Genomic DNA, 22033 nt, shown 5'->3' on the forward strand with positions numbered 1-22033 from the left:
TCCCCAGGAAGTGGCCTACATCTCCGCAGGGGAAACTCCAGCTGCCATTTGTTCTCCCTGGAGGAGGTGGCTCAGCCCTCCTGCCTTGCCACAGCCTGGCTCCATGCACCCCAGTCCTCTGAATTTGAGGGCTCCAAAGCCCCAGCTCTGTGCACCCCAAGGCCCCCAGGTACGAGTGCTCCAATCCCCTGGCTCTGTGCACCCAGTCTCCCTGCTTTGAGGTCTCCAAAATCCCTGGCTCCGTGCACCCCAATCCCCTGGGTCTGCGTGTCTGCATCTCCCAGCTTTGAGGGCTTCACACCCTGGCTTTGTACACCTGAGCCCCGTGGGCTGTGTGCACCCTGGTCCCCCAGCTCTGCGCACGCCAATCCCCCTGGCTCAGTGCTCCCCAGCCCCTGAGTCTGTGCACCCCAGTCCCCCAGCCCCATGCTCCCCAACCCCCCAGCTCTGTGCACCATAATCCCCCTGGCTCAGTGCTCCGCAACCCCCCAGCTCTGTGCACCCCAATCCCTCAGCTCCATGCATCCCAACCCTCTGGCTCCATGCACCTCAATCCCCTGGCTCGGTGCTCCCCAATTTCCCAGCCCCATGCTCCCCAATCCCCCAGCTCTGTGCACCCCAACCCCCCTGCCTCGATGCTCCCCAATCTCCCAGCTCTGTGCACCCCAATCCCCCCTGCCTCGGTGCTCCCCACTCTCCCAGCCCTGGGCACCCCAACCCTCTGGCTCGTGCTTCCCAGTCCCTTGGCCCCATGCACCCCAATGCTCCTGCCTCGGTGCACCCGACGCCCCCAGCCCTGTGCATCCCAATCCCCAGCCTATGCACCTCAATCCCCTGTCTCGGCGCTCCCCAATCCCTCAGCCCCATGCACTCCAATCCCCTGCCTCGGTGCACCCCAACCCCCTGGCCCCGTGCACCCCAATATCCCTGGCTCGGTGCTCCCCAGCCCCCCCGGCCCCGTGCACCCCAATACCCGCCGCCCCCGCAGCACCCCGGGCCGACCCCGGCGCGGCCGCGGCCCCGCCTCCGCCTCCGCCTCCTCCTCCTCCGCCGGCAGCGGTGGGACCCCGGCAGGAAGCGGCCGCAGCCAATCAGGGCCGGGGCCGCCGCCCCGGGACCGGCCCGCCCGCGGCGGAGCGCGCGCTCCCGCCCGTCCCGCGCCGCCTTCCCGGTAAGTGCCCGCGCCCGGCCCGGCCCGGCCTGGCGCTGGGGACGTGGCGGGGAGCGGGGCCCGGGGCTCTCAGGGGGTGCCAGCCGGGGAGCGGCGCCGCGCTGCAGCGCCCGGCGGGAGGAGCCGCCGCTCCCGTTTTCCGTCCCGCGGGACGGGGCTCGGAAGCCCGGGCGTTGTTCCGGGAGGGCGAAATGAATGGGGCTCCCTCCGAGCCGTGCCCCACCGGCGCGGCATGAAGCAGCCGGGCAGAGCCGGGTCTCGGGGAGCCCGGGTGGGTGTTGGGAGGGGGGTGTCGGGGGTCCCCTCCTCTTGCTGCTGGGGGGTGCGGGGAGTTCTCGGGGGGCAGGCGGTGTCCCCACCGTTTCCCGTGCGGATGCAGGGAAGGCAGCATCCCCGGATGCCTATAAATCCATCCGATGTAAAATTCCGTATTTAATGTATAGAGCTAAAACCCACCCCATGCGTGGGACAAAAACCCGAGCTCCGAGAGGAAGTGATTGTTCCCATTTTCCTCGGGATGTGGAAAGGATAACCCATCCCTTCCTTTCTACCGCCGAATGTCACACCCGAAATCCCTGCCTGAGATTTGGAGGTTGCACCCCATCTTTCCACCCCTCCTTTGCCGTGCTCCCCATCCCCGCAGGGTCCCACTTTGCAAGCAGGGAGCTTCTGCTGCGCACTGAGAGGTGAAGCAGGGACTAAAAATAGTCTAGAGCAGAGCTGGGCTCTTGTCTGCCAGAAATTCTGGGCAGGAGAGGAGCAAAGTGGGGACTGACCCGGACCAGTGGGTGAGGACTTCTCTCTGGACCAGCAGATGTTTTCTTTACACCTCCACCCATCTCAGGGTGATAATTTGGCAGCTGAGAATCTGGGTATTATAAAAAAGCAGTGTTTTGGCTGCCTGATAGTAAATATTAAATGGGGAACGGGTGATGTATGGTCCCCGGGGTCCCACTGCAACAGAGGATTTAGTTTTCCCTTGGGTTTCTGGAGGGTTCAGCCATGCTGGCTTGCTGTGCGTGGGGGCGTCCCTCTTCCAAGGAACGCATTCGTGGGGTTTGTTATATCCTGACTTGTGATGAAAGCTCAGGTCCGGGGCAGAAGCCATGCTTTGGCTGGGCTCACACTGCAGCGTTGGGAAACTAAGTCACGGAAAGGCGAGACACCCACTGAAAGAATCCCAACTGCAGAAGGAGGGTTGGGGACTTGGGTGTCCCCTTCCTGTGACACCTCCGAGATGGTCCATCAGGACTTGTAGGTCACAAAACCTGTAAAATATAATTTATTTTAGCATCACCAGGAAAAGGAAGGAGCTCCAAGGGCGAGCGTGAGGGAGATGAGTCATGGTTTCCCTTGCCCAGGCAGCTGAGTGATCCCCTGTTACCCTCTCTCGCCGTGGCTCCCTCCCTCCTGGCTGCCTGGGGTTTGACATGGGGCTGGCTGTGGGCTCGTCCACTTGGGAAAAGGCAAGAGTCGGGGATGTGGTTTAAGAAAAAAAAGCTGGATAATTTGTTTTCCCCAGAGCAGCCTCGTGCTTGGGAGGGAAGGAGAGGACATACTCCCCCAGCGTGCTTGGGGCAGAGCTGTGCCTCAGTTTTCCCCCTCCCTGTGCCTCAGTCCCCCCCCCCCCCCCCCCCCGCCTCGGTTTCCTCCCCATGGGAGCTGAGCTGAGCAAAGCTTCAGGGCTGCCATTTCCCTGATTAAAGGGGGTTTAAGGAGGAAGGCACCGATGGCTGAAGTTGGTCCTGCTACACCCTGGGAAACTGGTGCTGTGACACCGATTTATTGCAAATAGGGCTATTGCACTGAAAACCGTTGGTGCTAAAGGCTCTGGGTGGAGCAGTGGGGCTCTGGGATGTGCTGGGACAGAGATGAGACATGGCAGTGGTGATGCTGGCTGCACTATCTGGGGCTCATTTATGCTATGAGGGAGGAACGTGGGTCACGAGGGGCCTGGCGAGCTCTTGGCATGGCCGAGGAGGGATGCTCGGGAAGCGAGCCACGGTAGCCAGCAGTGCCAGGCAGTTTGCCCTCACCTCTCCCCACATCCAGCTCTGAGATGCTCTGGTTTTATTCCCCATTTTTCGGGGCAGTCTCATGCGGGAGACTTCCCTGCCATGAGCAGGCATGAACCTCCCAGCCCTCAAGCCGCCAGTGGAGCCAGGAATCTGCAAACCTCTTATGTTTGGTTTTTAGCCATTTTGGACACAGGGAGTGAGTTGCCTCCTCTTGGAGGACAGGGATGTAACAGCCCAATGCTGCGGGGAAAAGCTGGGAAAGAGAAACAAAAGGGGAGGAGAAGCAGTGAGGAGGGGAAGAGGCTCACGTGGCTTTCCCTGGGCACCGGCCAGCGCCTCCGGCACAAGAGCTGCCTCTGGGTCCATCAGCTCCCTGATGCAGGGGATGCACTGGTCCCTTGGCCAGTGCCAGGTGGGAGGCAAACGCCCTCCGGCGTTTTACAACGAGGTGGGTGCTCTGGTTGCCACGTGGCAGCCAGAGAGGACGGCTGGCATGGGTTCCCCTGCCCGATGCTGGTCTCTTGCCCTCTCTTGCTCTCTGACCCTGGTCCCCAGAACCATCTCAGTATTTTCTTCTATTTTTCGCCAGCTCAGGGTGCTTGTCACGAGAGAAAAGACTCCCTGTGAGAAGGACACCTGGGGCTGTGCTCGCTTCTGCTTTCTTACCCAGGCTTTGCTCGTGCCAAGAATGTTCTGCCCGCTGCTTGCCCTAGGAGCACTGGTGCTCAGCCTGGCAGGTGAGTGAGGCTGGAGAGGGTTTGGGATTGGCGTGGTCTGCATGTCACCACCCCAAAGGAGATGTCCCGAATGCCACATTAATCCCGACAAAGCTGCCTTTGACCTGTAGTTCCTGCTGGCAGCACCCAGGTGTTTCTTCTGGTTTTGTGGTCCTCCAGCTGCCCAGGGCATCATCCTGTGAGTGTGATGGCTTCTGGTGCATGTGGCAGTCCCCTTGTAGCAGGGGACACCACCTCCTGCGTGCTACAGTTGAACGACAAAGCCGTGGGAGGACCAAATCCTGAAGGTTTCTTACTTACCTGGGTCTGTCCCCATGTGCTACAGCTCCTAGTCCCCCAGGTTGCAGCACCTCAATCTGGGACAGATGTCGGGACTGAATCCTTTCGGAATGCTCAGCAGCCAGCAGCAGTTCCAGCCAGGCTGGGTAATGTTCCTAAAACCCATTGGCATTTATTATTAGTCAGAGGGAGATGTGACACTCTCGAGTCTGCCAAGAGCCAGGCAGGCTGCCTGAGCGCTCTTCTCCTGCCTGTCTGCCCGTCTGTGGCTCCTGGCAGGTCTCCTCCATCCCACAGCTCCTCATCCTCCCTGCTTGGGCTCTTGCTTAAAATTTAATGTCTCGTTGCTGCCCTTGTCCCCAGGGAGGTATTTGCTGCAGGTAACAGCTTTGCTGTGTTCTGCAATGGTGTTGAGGTTGGAATATACAGCAAATCCTTGGTCTGAGGCGAGATTTTTTCCCCTTTTCTTCCCCGTTTTGGGGTTGGGGGGAATTGGTGAATGAAGTGCTGATGGTGCCCTGGGTGTGCTTTGGGTGATGTCGCTGCTCGCTGCCAACAGGGACCCCCAGACCAGCTCCGAGCGCAGACAGTCCGGCAGCCCTGGCATGATTGGCATCACGCCCTGACGCAATGGCAGGGTTCGCATTGCACCGTGGCTTGGTGAGGTGGTTGGCATCGCACCGTGGCACTGGGATGCTGTTGGCATCGCAGTGTGGTGTGCTGGTTGGCGCTGGAGCACTGGTGCCATCTAGTGCCTGCTAGCCTGGCCACGGTGCTGCCCGGAGCTGGCTTGTCCTGGGGACGTGGGACTGTGTCCCGGCCATCGTCACCCACTGACCTCCTCTCCCCATGGGGAGAAACCGGGCTGCGTGTCCCGGGGGGTTGCAGGTTTGGGTGCCCGTGGCTGCAGTTGGCAGCTGAGGGCAGCGGTGTTCCAGCTTTGGCGCTGGATCCCTGCTGTCTCCCTGCCAGCAGAGTGGGCTTGGCTGGGTTGGTGCAGGGGAGGGTCCTGAGATGCCACCTGCCCTCAGGTCCGTCCTGTGGGCATCCCTTGATTGCTTAGATGTTATCTGGATGGAGAATTAAGGAGGTGCTTCTGCAGAGTCTCACCACCATGTGCTTTTGCCCTCACCACCTTCCCTCAGGTGCCATGGAGATCCAGGTCCCAGATGAGCCCGTGGTGGCTCTTTTTGGCCGAGATGCCACCCTGTGCTGCTCCTTCTCCCCTGAGGCCAACTTCAGCCTCGACGACCTGAGCCTCATCTGGCAGCTGACGGACACCAAGCGCTTGGTCCACAGCTTTTCCAGTGGCCGGGACCAGCTGGCAGACCAGGGCAGGGGCTATGCCAACCGTACGGCCCTCTTCTACGACCAGCTGGCCCAGGGCAACGTGTCACTGCTCCTCCGGCGCGTGGAGATCTCAGATGAGGGCAGCTTCACCTGCTTCGTCCGGGTTCAGGACTACAGCAGTGCGGCTGTGACGTTGCAGGTGGCAGGTGAGAGATGGAGAGTCGGGGTGCCATTGCATGTATCCCCCAAAGAGAAGGGTTATCCATCATGGTTTGGTCCTTTGTGGAGCCTCTTTCTCTCTCCACCCTTGCAGTGGTCTCCCCAGGAATTCAGCTCTCTGTTAGAGAATGACCAGCTGCATCTCCCCACAATATTGCTGGAGGGGGGTGTGGTCCCTTCCCTGCCATGATGGAGAGGCTCTCAGTTGAGAGGCCACCTGGAAGCATGGCCATAAATGAACCAAAGCTGGGGAGGCTTCAGCTGGTTGGTGTTATCAGCTGGAAGAGTCTGTCCTGGGGCTTGCCCAACCTCATTGGGTTGCTCCAGATCCTGATCCTTTGGTCTTCTCCATCGCCTCATGCCAGCTGTCCTCTCTGTTGCAGCTCCCTACTCCAAGCCCAATATGAACCTGGAGCCCAACAAGGACTTGAAGCCAGGAGATCTGGCGGCCGTGACTTGCCATGCTTCCCGCGGCTACCCTGAGGCCAGTGTCCTCTGGCAGGACAGCCAGGGCAACAACATCACGGAAAATGTCACCACGTCCCAGGTGGCCAATGAGGAAGGTCTCTTTGATGTGCACAGCATCCTCCAGGTGCTGGTGGAGCCCAGCAGCACCTACTCCTGCCTGGTGCGAAACCCGGTGCTGCAGCAGGAGACCCAAGCCTCTGTCACCATCACAGGTGAGCTAGCAAGGGCCAAAACTGGGGGAAGGAAGGGATGGGCGCTGTCTCAAGAAGTGGACCGTGGTGGCACCAGGATCCCTATTGTGGCCCAGAGCCACCCTGGTGGTTGCTACCCCGTATCCCCACTCTACCTCTCTCCCCATGGACCTACAAGGGTGACTTGAGGCTGTGCTGTCCTCCCCAGTCACCCCACACCAGCATCCCAGCTAGAACCAACGTCCCCAGTTCTTAGTCTCTAGCTTTGCTAGTTGCCCTGTCCAAGTCTAAACCACCCCAGAAAGCCAGCACAGGGCACGGTAGTTGTCTTCTTAGCACGTGGCGATGGGATGCTCTCAATTTGGGGTTCTCCATCCCAGCTGCAACAATCCTACTTCAGAAATAAATACAGGCTGGAGGAGTTCATCAAGCGCATTCAGCCTCATGGCTTCACTTTGAGCTCCTCCTGCTGCCTTCCTGGAGCTCTTTATAACCTTGTGCGCTCCCTGGTAGCATTAATTAGTGTTCAGTTACCCTTGGTACGGCACTTACTGGATTGGAAAGGTGGGTCCCTGGTGGAGCATAAACTTTTTGGCTGGATGCACCAAACTCTTGCAGAAAAATTTGCATGGATGCTGCTGGCTGGGGACAGAGGGGTGGCTTTTGTGTGGGCTCCCAAGCGCACAAGCAAATGGTCAGCCTTGGGGTGACATCTGTGGAGGGTCAGGGTTTGGGATAAGACTTTATTTGAAGACAGAGCAATGTTACGGGGAAAAATCAGATTCCCAGCACTCCAGGAGATATCCCCCAAGCCCTGGTGGTCCCTGCCAGTCCATCCCAGACCCTGGGGAAGGTGTACCTATCCTTCCTGGCCCCATGGCGTGAGATGAGAGGGGAAAGGGAGTGGGTGCAACATCATCTAATGCTTCTCTTGAGCTTCTTAGCAAGTGAAGGGTCAGCCTGCCATTTTAATTTATTAGTGCAATTATTTAAAGGTTAACAAAGTATCATCCCTGTATCCATCCATCCATCCATCCATCCATCCATCCATACGTCCCAGTATACATCCCTGGAAGTATTTCAAAGATGTTTGGATGAGGTGCTTATGGACATGGTGTAGTGGTGGTCTTGGCAGTGTTAGGTTTATGGTTGGACTCGAAGATCTTAAAGGTCTTTTCCAACCTATACGATTCTGTGATTCTTCGAAATATTTTAGGGAGTGACTCAACCTGATGCTTCCCCGGCTGGATCAAGAACTGCTGGGGGAGGCCATAATTAGAGGCACTGATGGTTTTACTTCAAAAGCCACCCCTTGTGCCACCGACTCCGTCCATGGGAATGTGCCCCTGCTACCGTGGGGTCCCGAATACCGGGCACGCATCCCCCGGGTCGGGCGGCAGTGCTCAGTGTGGCAGTATTTCTCTTCTTGCCCCCTGTAAGGCCAACACCTCGCCTTCCCTGCTGTGGCTCTCTGGGTGACGGTGGGACTTGCCATCTGTGTTGTGGGGCTGCTTGCCGTCCTGGCGTACGTGTGCCAGAAGAAAATCCGCCAGAGCTGCGAGGAAGAGGAGGAAAATGCAGGTAATGTGGCGGGTACCCCCCCCAAAAAGGGATGGGGTTTGCAGGGGGTAATGGATGGATAGAGGGTGGTGGATTGGGGGAGCCAGGGCAAATCTTAACTTGCACGGCTTTGCCTTGGTGGTGGCATCTTTTAAAGGATGAAGGGATGCTCGGAGCTGCTGGGGTTGGTGGGCACCAGCAAATCCATACCAGAGAGCCTGTGCTGGCTGCATGCATTGCTCCAGGTGGCTGTTTCAAACATACACCTGGTTTTCCTCCCACCGAGTGTCTCCCCCTTTTACCTTCCTGCTCTGAGTATCCTCTGCATGTCTGGTACCCATACCTGGGCATGCGTGGAGCATCTCCTCTGAGAATGTGCCTCTAGCATTTGCCACCATGGAAATGCCAAGCGCTTTGACATGCGGAAATAGCGTGAGAGAGATGCTCCGTGCTCTTGTTTTCTGCATCTGTCTCCTGGTTGTTTTTTTTTTTTTTTTTCTTAATTATGAAGAGGTGTTTGCACAGAAAGGGGGGCTTTGTTGCTTTAAAAAAGCTGCTGTGCTCTGAAAATGGTTGCAGAAGCGGCTTTGCTGGCGTTCCCCATTTGTTTTCTCTCGCTGACTCCCGACGCACTCGCTCTGCCAAAGCCTTTCCCTGCCAGCATGATGTTGTGGGGCTGGGACCCGCAGACTCCCTCCCTGGGGACTCCCGCTTCGCTGCTCCTCTCTCTGCCGGGGAGGACGTTGGTGCCGATGCCACCACGATGCCTGGCTGTCAGGTGTCCCCAACGGTGGGGACCGAGGGGTTTTTCCCCAGCAGATCCCAGGGAATCAACTGCAGGAGATATATATTAAAAAATATATAAAAATATTTTTTTTTCCCCCTCTGTAACAGAGTATTTTCTCCTCGGCCAAGGGATTTGCAGTGCCGTGACGCTCAGCTGTGGCCCTGGGCCAGCTGACCTCAGTTCTTTAGCATCAAGACACAGCTCCCAGCCCGTGATGTTTTGCACTGATGGCTGCACGCCCTTAGCAGTAACCTTTTGCTGTGGCTCTTGGCCAGAAACTGGGCAGGGAACCTGCCCGTGAGCCTGGCAGCCACAGGAGGCAGGAGCAGCAATTTTTGCTGGTCTTTTTGGCCAGGAACAGCATTGCAGCAGGCCCTATACATTGGATGCAAAGCTCCTGGGCTCCCAGACAGGGTGACAACCTGGCAGCCAGGCGGAGAAGGGGATGCTCATCCCTTGGTGTCAATGAGGTGTCCTGGAGGCGTCGGGGGGTATCTGTGATCTCCCCACTAAGTCCCTCGCCGAGTGCTGCTCCAGATGGTGGCTGTGCTATAAATAGGGAGGAGAGCGGCTGTGCTGTATCGCCCGGAGCTGTGGCTTTTTTTGCTTTGCTTGTAGGGGATGTGCCACCCTGGCACAGCCTTGTGCTGGGGTAAGTAGCCCCCGCGGGGTGCTGGAGGGGGTGCTAGATGCAGGTGGGTACCAGTCACTCCTCCCTGAGCATCACCAGCAGCTTGGCGGTGCCTGGTCCCAAGCAGAGCCCAGGATATACGGTGATCGTGGGTGGCTCCGAGCAGCCGGGGACAGTGGCAATCCAAGGGACAGCCTCCAAACCTGGCTGCCTGGGAAAGCGGGGTTCAGGGTGGGCACTGGGGTGAAGCCCAGCAGATACTTCACATGCTCCAGCTTGCTCTTTTGCAGGGACGGAGGAGCAGGACGAGGAGGGGGAAGAACCCAAGACAGGTGGGTGCATGATTCTTATTATATATGTGAGTCCATTATAGCGTGTGCTCGTGCCACTGTCCCCTATGCAAGGAAACACCCCGGCATGCTTTGCACCCTCCATCAGTGCTCAGCCCGCTCTTTGACACACCCCATCAGGCTGGCAGCTCCCTGATAAGCCACCCTATCTCTTAATAAAAAAGCACTTGTGGTGCTCTGCTGTCATCAAACAGGTTAATTATATGCCTAGTGATTGCCTTTATCTGCTGGTGCAGGAGCAAGGCCGCTTGGGATGCTGGCTCCTTCACTGCAGGGGAGATTTAGGGACCAGGGGTTGGTTTGCAATGGGAATTGGTGGGTGCAATTATTGGGATGGGTTCCCCAAAATAGGGCTCTTAGCTGTTTCCTCTGGGGAGGCATTCCCTTGCAAGCCCCCCCGTCCCACACGATGGAGTCTGACCACGTGCTGTTTTGCTTTTTGCAGCCCTGCAGCCGCTGAAGAGCGCAGAGAGCAAAGACGGTGAGTGTGTTTGCCTAGGACCGCAGGCTGGCTCGTGAGGAAGGTTTCTTGCTAAGCACACTGAAGATGATGCTCAGATCTAAGTGTAAAGCATCTATTGCATCTCCATCATCCATCATTGGTTGGTTTTTTCTTTTTCCTTTTTTTTTTTTCTTTTTTTTTTGTCAGTTTTCAATCAAATTTTCACAGATCAATTATTTCCCATCACCCATTTCCACTCCAATTTGGGCTGCGCTTGCTCTGGCCAACACTCATATCTCCCAGCAGTGATGGAGCGATGTGGCTGGCAGCTTCAATGTGGCACTTCTTCTTATCCTTCCTTTTCTTGGGCAGCTTGAGGCTGAGAAAAGCCTCCTGCAAACAACCAGGGTTGTTGCAAGGAATTTGGGTCTTTTTTAAGCATTGCCATGGGTTTGCTAAGAGCAGGGGAATTGCTGGGGTCCATTCTCGCCTTGTGGAGAGGGAGGGATGAAGCTCATCCCTGGTGCTGGAATTCATGAAAATTGGAGTCCTAGCTCCTGTTTCTGCCTTTCATTATCTTCTCCCAGCCTCCTGGCTCAGTGCTGCCAACAGCCTGTCGCCCATCCCAGCCCGCTGTTGGGCTCCAGCACTTTCCATGCCTGGTCAGCCCCACTCTTCACCAACTCATCCTCCTCCCAGGATCTTGATCTTTTAATTTATTTCCTTTCTTATTAAAGGCAGAGGCTTGGCCTCTGCTGCTGGTGAATTGCTGCTAATTTAACCCTCCCTTCCTCTTTTATTAACAGCCCTGTTTTTTCTCTAATGCCATTTTTCCCCCCACCCCGATAGGTTTGTAAAAGCCTTTTCTGCCTTCCCCTCCACACCTTTAGCGAAGCATCAACTGGCTCTGCTTTTCCTCTTTTTTTTTTTTTTTTCCTCCTCTCTGCCCTTATCTCCCCCTTGCAAACCACTGCAGACAGTGCTCAGCTTCCCAGCCCCTCAGCTTTTCATCCCTGATGCAGCCTCTTTGCTTAACCCCGTGTGTGAGACATCCTCCACTTGCTCCTCAACCACCTTTTCAGCAGAAACAAAGCTTGAATAATAACATCTCCCAGGGTTTGCTGGCTGAGCAGGTATTTCTAGCCAGGAATATGGATGGAGGGATAAAAACATACCTACATGTGCCTGGTCATATTTGCCCAGGGCTGGCATCAGCCCTGGGAGCAGGGAGGATTGCTGGGTGATCCCAATTTTCCAGGGCAGGGAGAGCCAGGAGCTGCCGGTGACCAAATTAACTCATTAATTTGGACCTGTGGATTATTATTCTTTTTTAATGTCTTTGACAATTTTTGTTTCTTCTATTTTTCCCCCCAGATAACGAGCAAGAAATTGATTGACGGGAGCGGGGACACCCCCAAGCAGCGCCCTGTGCCCTGGACCAGCTGCGATGTCCCCAGCGGGGATGAGCTCTGGGTCCCCTGGGGAGGGCATGGACCTGCTGCCACCCCTCATCCCGTGCCCCGTCACCCTCCTCCCACCCCAGCCACGTCTTTGGGGCACCCTGGGGCTGGAGAGACGCTGCATCTCTTTATCCCTGGCAAGCCCCAAAGACTGCTGCATCCTTCCTGGGGACGGTGTGTGTGGGGAGGAGGCTCCTCCTTGTCCGTCTGTCCATCCCCAGGTGGGACTGAGAGCAGCTGGGGTTGACCGTTCCCCCCGGTGCCCTCTGTGCCCACTCCTGTGTGGCCGCAGCCAAGCCAGCTGCCTTCCAGGTGCCTTCCAGGGCAAATTTTGGTGCCCCTTCTAAGCCTAGAGGCCTTGAGAGGGGTGATGGGCTCAGCGAGGTCCCTGGGAGTGGCTGATGGAGCCCCAGAGGCTCTGGGAAGATGGATGGGACCTGCAGGACCCCCAGGCACGGGGGCACAGAGTTGGTGCTCTCAGCCCCAGTGGATTCACCGCTCTGGGGATGTATGGGAACGATTATTTTTTCATGTTGTACCACTGTGGTTCCTGCTGGACTTTTATTTTTGCCTTAAATGCAAAGTCCCATCGGGGTGGTTATCCCCTGCCTCGCATTAACCTGAGGGGTTTTTTGAGGGGGAGTGAAAGGCAGGGCTTGGGGGGGACCTGCTGGCCAGGTGAAGCCCCCCTGGCCTCCCTGCGGTGACAAAGCAGATGCTTTGGGGGCTAAAGCAGTTGTGGGGACGAACCTGACTAGTGCATGGGGTCGAGCCTTCATGTTTCCCGTGAGATCAGGGGGGTCTTTGCCCCCCTGCGTGTCCTGGGGGTCCTCCCTCCGCTGCTGGGTACCTGCAGGGTGCATGGGGGCACCCAAGCTGCCAGGGTGAACAAGGTGGCATGTCCCTAGGCCTGCTCCGGTGGGTGGAGAAGTCCCCACTGTGTTCCTCGATGCCTCTTCTGCTGGTTTTCGTCGTTATTTAAAATCCAGAAGCTGAAGGGGATTTTTGTGCCTTGACAAATAAATTCGAGGGTTGTTTTGGACAATGCTTTCTGGGCTTGTCGTGGTCTCTGGGATGCAGTTTTGGCCGTAATTAGTTTAAATATTGACATTCACAGAGTGAAACCTTTATGTCCCCCTTTGAGCCTAGCCCCATCTGACCCTCGATTCCCCTGCTGCTGCCGCAGCACCTTGCACTGTGCTGCCCTCATCCATCACCTGGTGTGGGGAGAAAACCACTCCAGTGATGGATAGGTGCCTGCCCTCATCCCTCCTCCTTATTTTAATACCTCCAGCAGCAGAATGAAGAGCAAAATCCCAAAGGGACATTGTCATCCATCTGAGATAGCTCTGAAATTCAGGCTGGTTAATCCCAGTGATGGGATGCAAGCGGGATCTGATGGGGGCTGGTGGGGAAGGGACCTTCCTAAATCAACCTGCAGAGGATTATTTTTAGCTGTCCTTCCCTGGGTGTGAAGCCAGGCTCTGCATTTCAATAGAAAAATATTTCTAAAAGCGAGACAAGGGAAAGCGTGCTGGTATCAAACTCGGATTAGGAAGGGGATGGATGGTGATTTCATTTAGGGGTTTTGAGCTACAGCCTGAATTAAGTGCCAGCGCAATTTTTAACGAGGTGCCAGGAGGTACTATTAATATTATTTAGCACCCAGACGCTGAGCTGGGGGAATGAAGCCATTAACCACCCCCAGCTGCTTGTCAGGCAGCGGGATGAGTTGTCCCCAGGTCCAGGACATCTTTAAAGGTCCTGAGATGCTGCTAGCATCCTCAGGGGTGTCTCCTCCAGCTGGGAGCTTTCTGGGGCATTTCTTTGGGCAGATTTGAGGGGTTTTTTGGCAAAATGCAGCTTGGGCCATGCAGGGAAGGGAGATCTTGAGGGTGGTGAGGAAGAAAATCAGGATTAAGCTGTGGCAGCCCAGGGAAAATTTTGCTTAGGTGGCTCAGGCTTATGAGCTGTCCCAAACTGTGAGCTCCTGCTCAGGGCTGAGCTGCTCACCACTGTCCCTAGGACAATGCGCTGTGCTTTGGCATGGGATAAAGCAGCCCAGGAGGAGCTTAGTTGTCCCCCTTGTCCCCACGTGCCATCCTGCTTTTGGGGATGTCCAGGTGATGGGTCTTTTTGGGAGAGGAAACCATCCATCCTCTTCTTCAAGGTCTCCTTAATCCAACACATCGTTTTATGGGTGCCGTGGATGAGACCCAGGCAGAGATGAGGCTGGCCGGCCATGATGCCGCATACGTGATGCTGCACATTTTTTTCCATTCCCCCAAAGTCCCAACATCCTCCTCCACCCAATCCTGGATAACGGCGAACCTGGCAGCTGGGAAAGTGGGATTTAACAGGGATGCAGAGCGTGAAGGGCCCGGTGCTGAGACCTGGCAGCAGCTCAGCTGCCGGAGCTTGCTCGTGTTTGCTGTCATCCCTCCTGGGAGCAGGCGAGGCTGTGAGTTCATCCAAACACCCCCAATGGGTAAGAAACAACAAAAAAATCTAATTTGGCAGGTTATTTCAGAAAGCGCCGGGGTGAGTCTCTCCCCAGCACCGATCGATGGCAGCTTGATTCTGCCCATCAATAATAAATAAAGGGCTCCTGCTTCTCCTATTGACCTAATTATGAAGGGAGGGGAAGATAGAGATGCTGAGCTTTGTTGCTGCCTCCCCCCGAGGACAATGTGGGCTGGATGATGGGGGATGGGATGGGATGGGATGGGATGGGATGGGATGGGATGGGATGGGATGGGATGATGCCCCCGTGGTGTTCTGGGGAGCAGCGTTGCTGTCTGTCCTTGTTGTCCCCTTGTCCTGCCCTGGTTCACAGATGGGGCGGTGTCCCTGCAGGCAGCAGGGGTGCTCTGGAAACCCTGCGAGGTGCGTCGAACCCGAGAGCTGCCTGGCACCCAAGGGTGCCTCTGGCGTGGGCTAGCTTTGTTTTCCAGAGATGAAGGATTTGCAAGAAGCACCATTTTCTACATGGGCGTGTTTCTGTGGTGTGATGTGCCTTTCATCAGGATGAGCAGGATCCAGCTCCTACGCTGCCCTGAAATACCCAATTCTTGGCCTCAAAATTGCCAGGCCAGACCCCAATTCAGCTGGAAAGCTCAAAGCAACCTGGCTGAGCTGCTTTCTGATTTTAAGGCTGCTGCAAACATAATATCTGACTTTCCTGGGGAAAGCAGTGCTCAGAAACAGCCCCAGGGCTGGATCTTCCTGCCACTCTGCTTATGAAGGCAAGGAGCAAAGCCCCGAGGCCAGGGCTGTGAGCCTGGGCGGGGAGGTTGTCTTAGGGAGAGGGAATTTTAAAAATCACTTTCTACCTCTGCTCATAGCTTTTCCTGGGAAGCAACATCCAAAAAAGATTTAAATTGGTCTAAAAATCCAGGTTTTGTTGTGTACAACTAGGTTTTATTTCATTTCCCTTTTGTTTCCTCCCAGTGCAACAACTGGGATGGAGAAACCACACAGCTCCATGCCAGCTCTGCTCAGGCAGTTTGTTTTCCATGGGCAAGTCAGAGCCAATGCAAAGCGCTGGCACGCTCAAAAGCTCCTTTTTGGCAAAAAAGAGTCCTTGAAAAACTCTCCACTTGTGCTATCGATCCTGGTATCAATATCAAATCCTTTTGATGGGGGATGAAAAGTGACTTGGTATTCCCTAGGGAACTGTGTGGAGTTGGCACTTTCAGAGCCAGTTTCTCCCTCCCATGACCCATTTTTTGGAGCCCAGTCCCAAGTGGGTTATTCCCTGCAGCCGCAATGCATCTGGTCCCGCTAAGTCAGAGTTAACAGAAAGACTGAGAGACATTTTAATTACAGATTTGGCTATCCTGCATGATTTATCCTGGGTAACTCAAGCAATTTATCCATCAGCAGTTATAAGGGATCTGAAGCAGAGAGAAAGTGCAGGGAGTATTTATCGTGGTGACTCAGAAATCGTTTAAGAGAGATTTGAAACGAAACAGTGATATTGTTTAAAAAAACTCTACCTGGCATTAAGAAGTTGTCTCCAGCCAGGAAAATTAATGAGCAATATCATTTTCAAACTCCAATTCCCCTCTTCTCCTGCGTTAGCCAAGCAGGGTTCGTTTCTCTTTGGGATGCGCAGCTGACACGTGGTGTGGGGACGAGGGAATTGGGGTGACTTTTCAATGTAATTTTACGATCGGGTGGCATTTCAATGTCATTTTACCATCATTACTCACAGTCAATGTCATTTACTCATCATTACTCATCATTACCCCCCGGCAATGCTTTTGCAAGCGGGATCTTAGCCGCTGTGCTGCAGGCTCAGTGATAGCATCATTTTGTCGGGGACCAGCGAAGAGAGGTTGGTGTTGCTTAATGAGCCTTAGAGAAGCATGTGGTGTCTCAGGTAAGGAGATGTTGCTTAAACAGTGCCACAGAAGTATTCAGTTCCCCTATTAATACGGTATTTAACACTCCAGTGAAAAAAGTGAAATAAACAGATGAGCCATCTAGAGAAAAAGTGCTGACAGTGCAGTTCTTTTCCATGCCCGACAGAGAAATTATTTTTCTCATCTCAGGTGGTGAAGTTGTGTATAAAAAATGAAAAATTCAGGAGGAGACCCATGCCAACGGGAGGATGCGATATTGCTTCCTACAGCATGGATGAAAGACTTCCACCGTAGGACTTGTCCTACTCAACTGAAGGCTTTCCAAGGAGCATGGGTGGGGCGTATGCAACCGTTGGCCTTCCCCTGCTAGCAGGGGCTCAGTAATGACCCTGAGCTCCTGTTAGCCCAGGAAAGGACAGATCACTCCGGCAAAAAGGAGATGGCCCCCAGTGTCCTTCATTGACAGAGGAAATCTATAGTCGGAGGATTTTGCAGACGGAAAGGGCTATTCCTTCAGAGCTACTAAATGCGGATTACAGTGATGGATGCAGCACTTGCTGAGGCGTGAGAGCCGGGAGGTGGTGGATGTGGGGTTTTTTTTTGCTGCCTATTGATCTTTTTTGCACCCAAATGAGAATAAAAGCTGTTCCCCACCCAACAGGTTGGGGAACTTTTAAGGGCAGTGAATCTCCCATCCCTGTTTCATCCCAGATGCCTGAATTTATTTTGCAGCATCCCACTCCCAGTGCTTTAACCTGCCAGCCTTTGGCTGGAGCTATTGCAAGGTGTGAGAAACACACCTTTCAGCAGAAAAACTTTGGGCTGTGTTAGTGCGAGAGACAGGATTTGGGCTGTACGTGGCTCCTTGGGTTTCTAGGTGAGCTGCACCTCTCTCTTTGGAGCAGGAGCAAAGGTGTGTGGGGCACCCAGCCACATAGACCTGGTTCCTCATTGAGATGGTTTGCAGGAGGTTGGGTGAATCAACCCGTGGACCTTCAGTGCTGTGTCCTGCTGCCAAGCGGGTGATGGGGCCGTGGGCACCATGAGTATCACCTCCCATCCTCCTGGATACCTTCGGCTGCAGGATCCCCCCCCGGGCAAACCCAGCTTGCGGGGTAAAAGACACTAACCTAGCACGGGGATGAGCTGGGTTTGGAGATGACCCACTGCTTGCTGAATTAATAAAGAGGGCTTGAGCTGCTGGAGAGGTTTTTCTTGTTGTATCATTTATTCATCACTCATAAAAATATCAGGGGCAAGGCTGGGACACGGAGATCATGCCAGAAAAGGATGGTGTGCGTGTGTGTGGCATTATTCATGCTTTGGGGAGACAACAGTGAATACCTAATACATGGGCCAGCAAGGGAAGGGGATCCCACCAGGAATTTGGGTGCACCCCCTTGGTCTTAGTGGGAGCTTTGCTCATCCAGCTCATTGCTGTGGTCTCCCCTAAAAGCAAATGGTGCAGGTCACCCCACCCCAAACTCATCCTGCAGATCCTAGCAGACCAGGAGGAAGATGCTTCGGCCAGAAAACCCCATTTCCCTGGGCACCCATGTAAAGCACCATTAGAAACACACCATGAATACAACCATTTAGGCTAAAAAAACCCTCCCAGCTTGTTCGGCTGTACCGTTGAAGAGTAGGTATGTGCAGGGCATCACCCCCGTGTCGAGGGGACCCTGCTCACTGGGCTCTGCCACCATGGCAAGCAGCTTTGAGTGACCCCCAACCTCTTCATCCAGCTTGGCAATGTAGAGCCATTAGTCCTCGTACTGTACACATGAGCAGCTGTGCCAATTAGCATAATTAACACACGAAGGCCAATTAATCTCTTGATTATGCCTGCCATTCACTTATCAGCTGCTGTTATGGGAAGATTGGCTTTTGTACCTCTGCTTTCTATGCAAATAAGCCGGTTATGATGCCTTCATTACTTGATCTACAATTACCCAGTGCAGATACCCATGAAATCGAGCACGGACAGATTGCCAACACACGTGGGCCAGAGAGCAGGTGGATTTTGCAGTTAAAGTCCTCTCCATTTCTGAACGTGCCACCTCGAGTGGTACTCTAGGACCTGGGTTTTGGGGAATTGCTGATGCTGATGATGTGGGGGAGACCAGGGGAGAAATGCTTGTGGGAGCCTGACCAAGCCCTTGCCATGTTGGTGGCCAAAATTGGCTCCATCTCACATAGCAAGAAGGACACAGGCACAGGTACAAGGGACAAGAGCAGAGGGCTTGTGGCCAGTTGGCCACCAAGGTGGCAACAGCTGATGCCACCGCAAACAGGCAAGACAGAGAGACAAGGGACAAACCGTCCCAGGGTAATTCCCAGGTGCAGATCCAGGGAAATCACCCTCCATGCCCTGAGAGGGAGGGATGGTCCCAGCTGGATCCCATTGCCCTGGGCAGCCCCTAGCTGGGTGGGAGCCATACCTGCAGCCCCCACATGTACCCCATCTGGGCTGGGGCTGCTGGGAGTGCTGGTATAAAAGGGTCTTGAGCAGCATCTTCTCTATGAGCTGATTTTGCTGGGGTCAGGATGGGGTCAGGAGGCAGCCTGGGTGTAGCTCTGTTCTGCTGGGTGCTGGCCGAAGCAGCATCTTACAGCCCCTGGGGTTTCCCTCAAGGGGTCTTGAGGGTCTGGGGGGACTCCTCTTGGAGCCGGCCCCATGTGCCTTCCTTCTCCCAGCCCTCCCCCTGGGCATGGGTAGATGTCTCCCAGCTCCAGGCTGCTGCCCCACTGCACCCTGTGGCTGTGCAGTGCCAGGAGGCGCAGATGGTGGTCACAGTGCACAGGGACCTCTTTGGCACGGGGCGCCTGGTCAGGGCTGTGGACTTGACCCTGGGCTCGGCTGCCTGCCTGCCTGTGGCCCAGAGTGCGGCTGAGAGCACGGTGACCTTTGTGGCTGGGCTGCATGAATGTGGCAGCACCTTGCAGGTGAGGTGGGACACCAGGGTGAGGGGCTGCTCCATCCCTGGGGATGCTGTGTAGGTAATGGACCTTCTCTGGGCTTTGACCAGCACTGGGTGGGTAAATGGGAATTACTGTGGACAGATTAACTGCTAAAGTGCAATGTGCTGTCATGCTGCCTAATTCATCTTGGCAAAGATCTCAGTCCTAGAAATGACCTGGTAAAGGTGATGTCAGGGCTTGGGGTGAGGAGGGGCTCATCTGGTTGCAGCAGCTCTCCAGTGAGGGGTGGTGTGACCATAGCAGAGCTAGCTTTTGGAGTATGGGTACCATCCTTGAGCCCTAGATGAGGTGCACGCTCAACAGCAAACAAGGCTTCTAGTGGTTTTATGACTCAGATGCAACTGGATGCCTGAGTATATGGGAGAACTGGGCATAACTTGAAACTGTAGTGGCTGTTGCTGCGAAAGTAGGGAAAGGGGTTTGCTGACCTCCTCAGCAGGAGACGGAGAGGCTGCCTGGAGTTGGTGTGCCCCAGTTCACCTGGGGGATGAGGTTTGCAGACCTACTGTCCTACAGCCCCTGCCCACCTGATGTGGGTACATGCTGGAGTGCCAAAGACATTAAGACTGACCTCCTGCAGGGCTAGCACCCTTGTTCTCCTGTGCTGGGATGCCAATACAAGCTTCATGGCATCCTATATGCACTGGATTGGGAACGTGGAGGACAGCCTCTGCCTTTACAGCTGATGAACCTGTGTCCTACCCAGCACTGACTGTGCTATCGGATGGTGCTGAGCTTCTGTTTGACTGTTTTGTTTTACTGACTTATCAGCTCTCCCAAATGTCCCTTCCAGATGACCGCAGACTCCTTGATCTACAAAACAAATTTGTCCTACAAACCTACTCCTCCTGGCAACCTGATCATTGTAAGGACTAATGTGGCTGTGGTTCCTATTGAGTGTCACTATCCTAGGTAAGCAAATGTGACTGTGTCTGCTCCTATGGACCTGAGGTGGTGGTGGCATCTTTGTTAATGTGCATCTCTTCCATTTAGGAAGAGCAACGTGAGCAGCAATGCCATCCGGCCCACCTGGGCTCCCTTCCGCTCCACCCTGTCAGCGGAGGAGAGGCTGATGTTCTCCCTGCGCCTCATGAATGGTGGGTGCAGACCTGGCAGCCTAGTTTCCCTCAGGTTCATGCTCCTGCCAGCTCTTGGCCACATGCTGAGAGGCCAAATGGAGCTATAATCAGGGCTAAAATAAATCTTGCAGGAGTATCGGGGGAGGGGGGTGGGAAGGTGTGTGTGTATGCTCCTTGGTAAAGAGGAGCTATGTGCAAGGGAGGACAACGTGCATTTCTCCGAAGTGACCTGTAGCCTCGAATATGCCTTCCAGATGACTGGAGCACTGAAAGACTCTCCAATGGCTTCCAGCTGGGGGAAAGCCTGCACCTCCAGGCTGATGTTGCTTCTGGGGACCACATACCTCTAAGGCTCTTTGTGGATGACTGTGTTGCTACTCTGAGTCCAGACAGGAACTCCTCTCCCCGATACGCCTTGATTGACCTCAGTGGGTAAGAGGTGCAGTGCTCTCTAGGTGGTACTGCTGTAGCTGGCTGGGATGTCCCTGACTTCTGACCCTTGTCCAGGTGCTTGGTGGATGGGAGATCAGATGACACCACTTCAGCCTTCATCTCTCCAAGGCTGAGGCAGGAAACGCTGCAGTTCATGGTTGATGCGTTCAAGTTTGCAGGAGATGACAGAAACTTGGTGAGATGTGGTGCCCACCCCACCTCCCGCAGCATGTTCAGAAGCTGTGCTGTTCTGCATGAATAAACTTAACCTTGGATGTTGGTTTAATTTCCCTTCCAGATCTACATCACCTGCCACCTGAAGGTCTCCCCAGCTGACCAAGCCCCAAATCCATTGAACAAGGCCTGTTCCTTCAACAAAGCCAGCAGCCTGTGAGTAGCTGGTGCATGTAGGGAGGGGACCAGCCTGGACAAGAGGGCTTACAGGTAATTCTGTTTCAGTTGGGCTCCAGTGGAGGGTACTGGAGACATCTGCAGCTGCTGTGAAACTGGCAACTGTCCATTGTATGGAGGATACTCCTGGAGAATTAACCCTCTGGCCAGATGGCCAGGAAGGCGCTTGAAGAGAGACATCTCTTCCAAGCAAGGTAGGGCTTTCTGTCCAAAATATACCCCCCGCAAGGCAGGGTGACCCTCCAGGTTGGGATGGCCAAGATGCTGGAAGATCTTTAGCAAATGCATCTCATCTTAAGGACAAACCTAGCTCTTCTCCAATGTCCTTGGGCATTGTAACTGTGTCTGTCCTTATATTTAAAACTACTGGAAACCTCCTCTTGCAGGGTCCACCTTTCTGTAAACCCTGAAATCCAGACTAAGCAGAAATTGCCTCCTCTGTGAACTCATTCATGTTCATCTCTTCTTAGGTGGGTCCTCAAGGGCAGCAGAGGCTGAAGTCTCAGTTGGACCATTATTAATCCTTGATCCAGGTCAGGGATTATGGAGTTCCTCAGGAGGTCTTGCACCAGCAGGGAAGACCCCACATGGTATGTGTTTTTTGTCTGACTGTGTCTTCAGGTCTCAGTTGAAGGTGGCTTCAAGTTGATCTAGTGATTCACCATGATTTCACACCTGGACAGAGACTTTCTAGCATAATTGCCAAAAGACAGTTTGGGGGACTTTTTCCCAAAGCTGCCTGCAAGTTCATCCACTGACAGATGGTGGAAAGCCATTAAATGTGTAGTAAGTGGCTCTTGTCTCTTCCAGGTGCTGCTGAAGGACTTCCTATGCTGGTCCAAGTTGCCATGCTCACGGCAGCCACTGTGCTGAGCTTAACTGCTCTTGGACTGTTTCTTGCATGCAGAAAAGGTAGCTGCCCTCCTGGAGTGTCATTGTAACTCCCTGACCCTAATAAAGAGAAATGTTTCTGTCCTTCCCTTGTGTCCTCACGGGGAGGAGGGACAGCAGTCAACCTTTGCTCAGGTCTGCTCTGATGGGGTGCAAGTTGAGGCTGTGCTCAGGCACTACTGTTCAGGTAAGCTCTTGGGAAGCTTACACAAGCTCTTGGGAAGCCACCAATGAACCAATGGTGGGACCAAAGACATGGAGAGCTGTT

General features: G+C 54.7%; 2 protein-coding genes across 4 annotated transcripts; both read left to right on the forward strand.

The window, feature by feature from the left end:
* The first annotated feature begins 1038 nt into the window (after nt 1-1038).
* On the forward strand, nt 1039-12650 carry CD276 (CD276 molecule). 2 transcript variants are annotated; one of them, XM_075505614.1, is made up of 8 exons: nt 1039-1171; nt 3779-3926; nt 5351-5701; nt 6098-6394; nt 7814-7954; nt 9642-9683; nt 10147-10182; nt 11518-12650. In XM_075505614.1, the coding sequence occupies exons 2-8, from the start codon at nt 3878-3880 to the stop codon at nt 11538-11540; spliced, it is 939 nt and encodes a 312-aa protein (XP_075361729.1). In that variant the 5' UTR covers nt 1039-1171; nt 3779-3877; the 3' UTR covers nt 11541-12650. The 2 variants fall into 2 exon arrangements, with proteins under 2 accessions (XP_075361729.1, XP_075361730.1); XM_075505615.1 differs by having other exon boundaries at nt 1047-1171; nt 3784-3926.
* Nucleotides 12651-12790: 140 nt separating this feature from the next.
* Nucleotides 12791-21816, forward strand: LOC142411552 (zona pellucida sperm-binding protein 3-like). 2 transcript variants are annotated; one of them, XM_075505612.1, is made up of 9 exons: nt 12791-14091; nt 19746-19864; nt 19946-20049; nt 20286-20463; nt 20539-20659; nt 20762-20853; nt 20923-21068; nt 21345-21464; nt 21685-21816. In XM_075505612.1, exons 1-9 carry the CDS (start codon nt 13966-13968, stop codon nt 21813-21815), a joined length of 1137 nt encoding a protein of 378 aa, XP_075361727.1. In that variant the 5' UTR covers nt 12791-13965; the 3' UTR covers nt 21816. The 2 variants fall into 2 exon arrangements, with proteins under 2 accessions (XP_075361727.1, XP_075361728.1); XM_075505613.1 differs by lacking the exon at nt 12791-14091 and adding an exon at nt 17621-18916.
* Nucleotides 21817-22033: the final 217 nt, after the last annotated feature.

Source organism: Mycteria americana, chromosome 6 (assembly GCF_035582795.1).
Source record: "Mycteria americana isolate JAX WOST 10 ecotype Jacksonville Zoo and Gardens chromosome 6, USCA_MyAme_1.0, whole genome shotgun sequence".
In the NCBI taxonomy this organism is placed as follows: Eukaryota; Metazoa; Chordata; class Aves; order Ciconiiformes; family Ciconiidae; genus Mycteria; species Mycteria americana.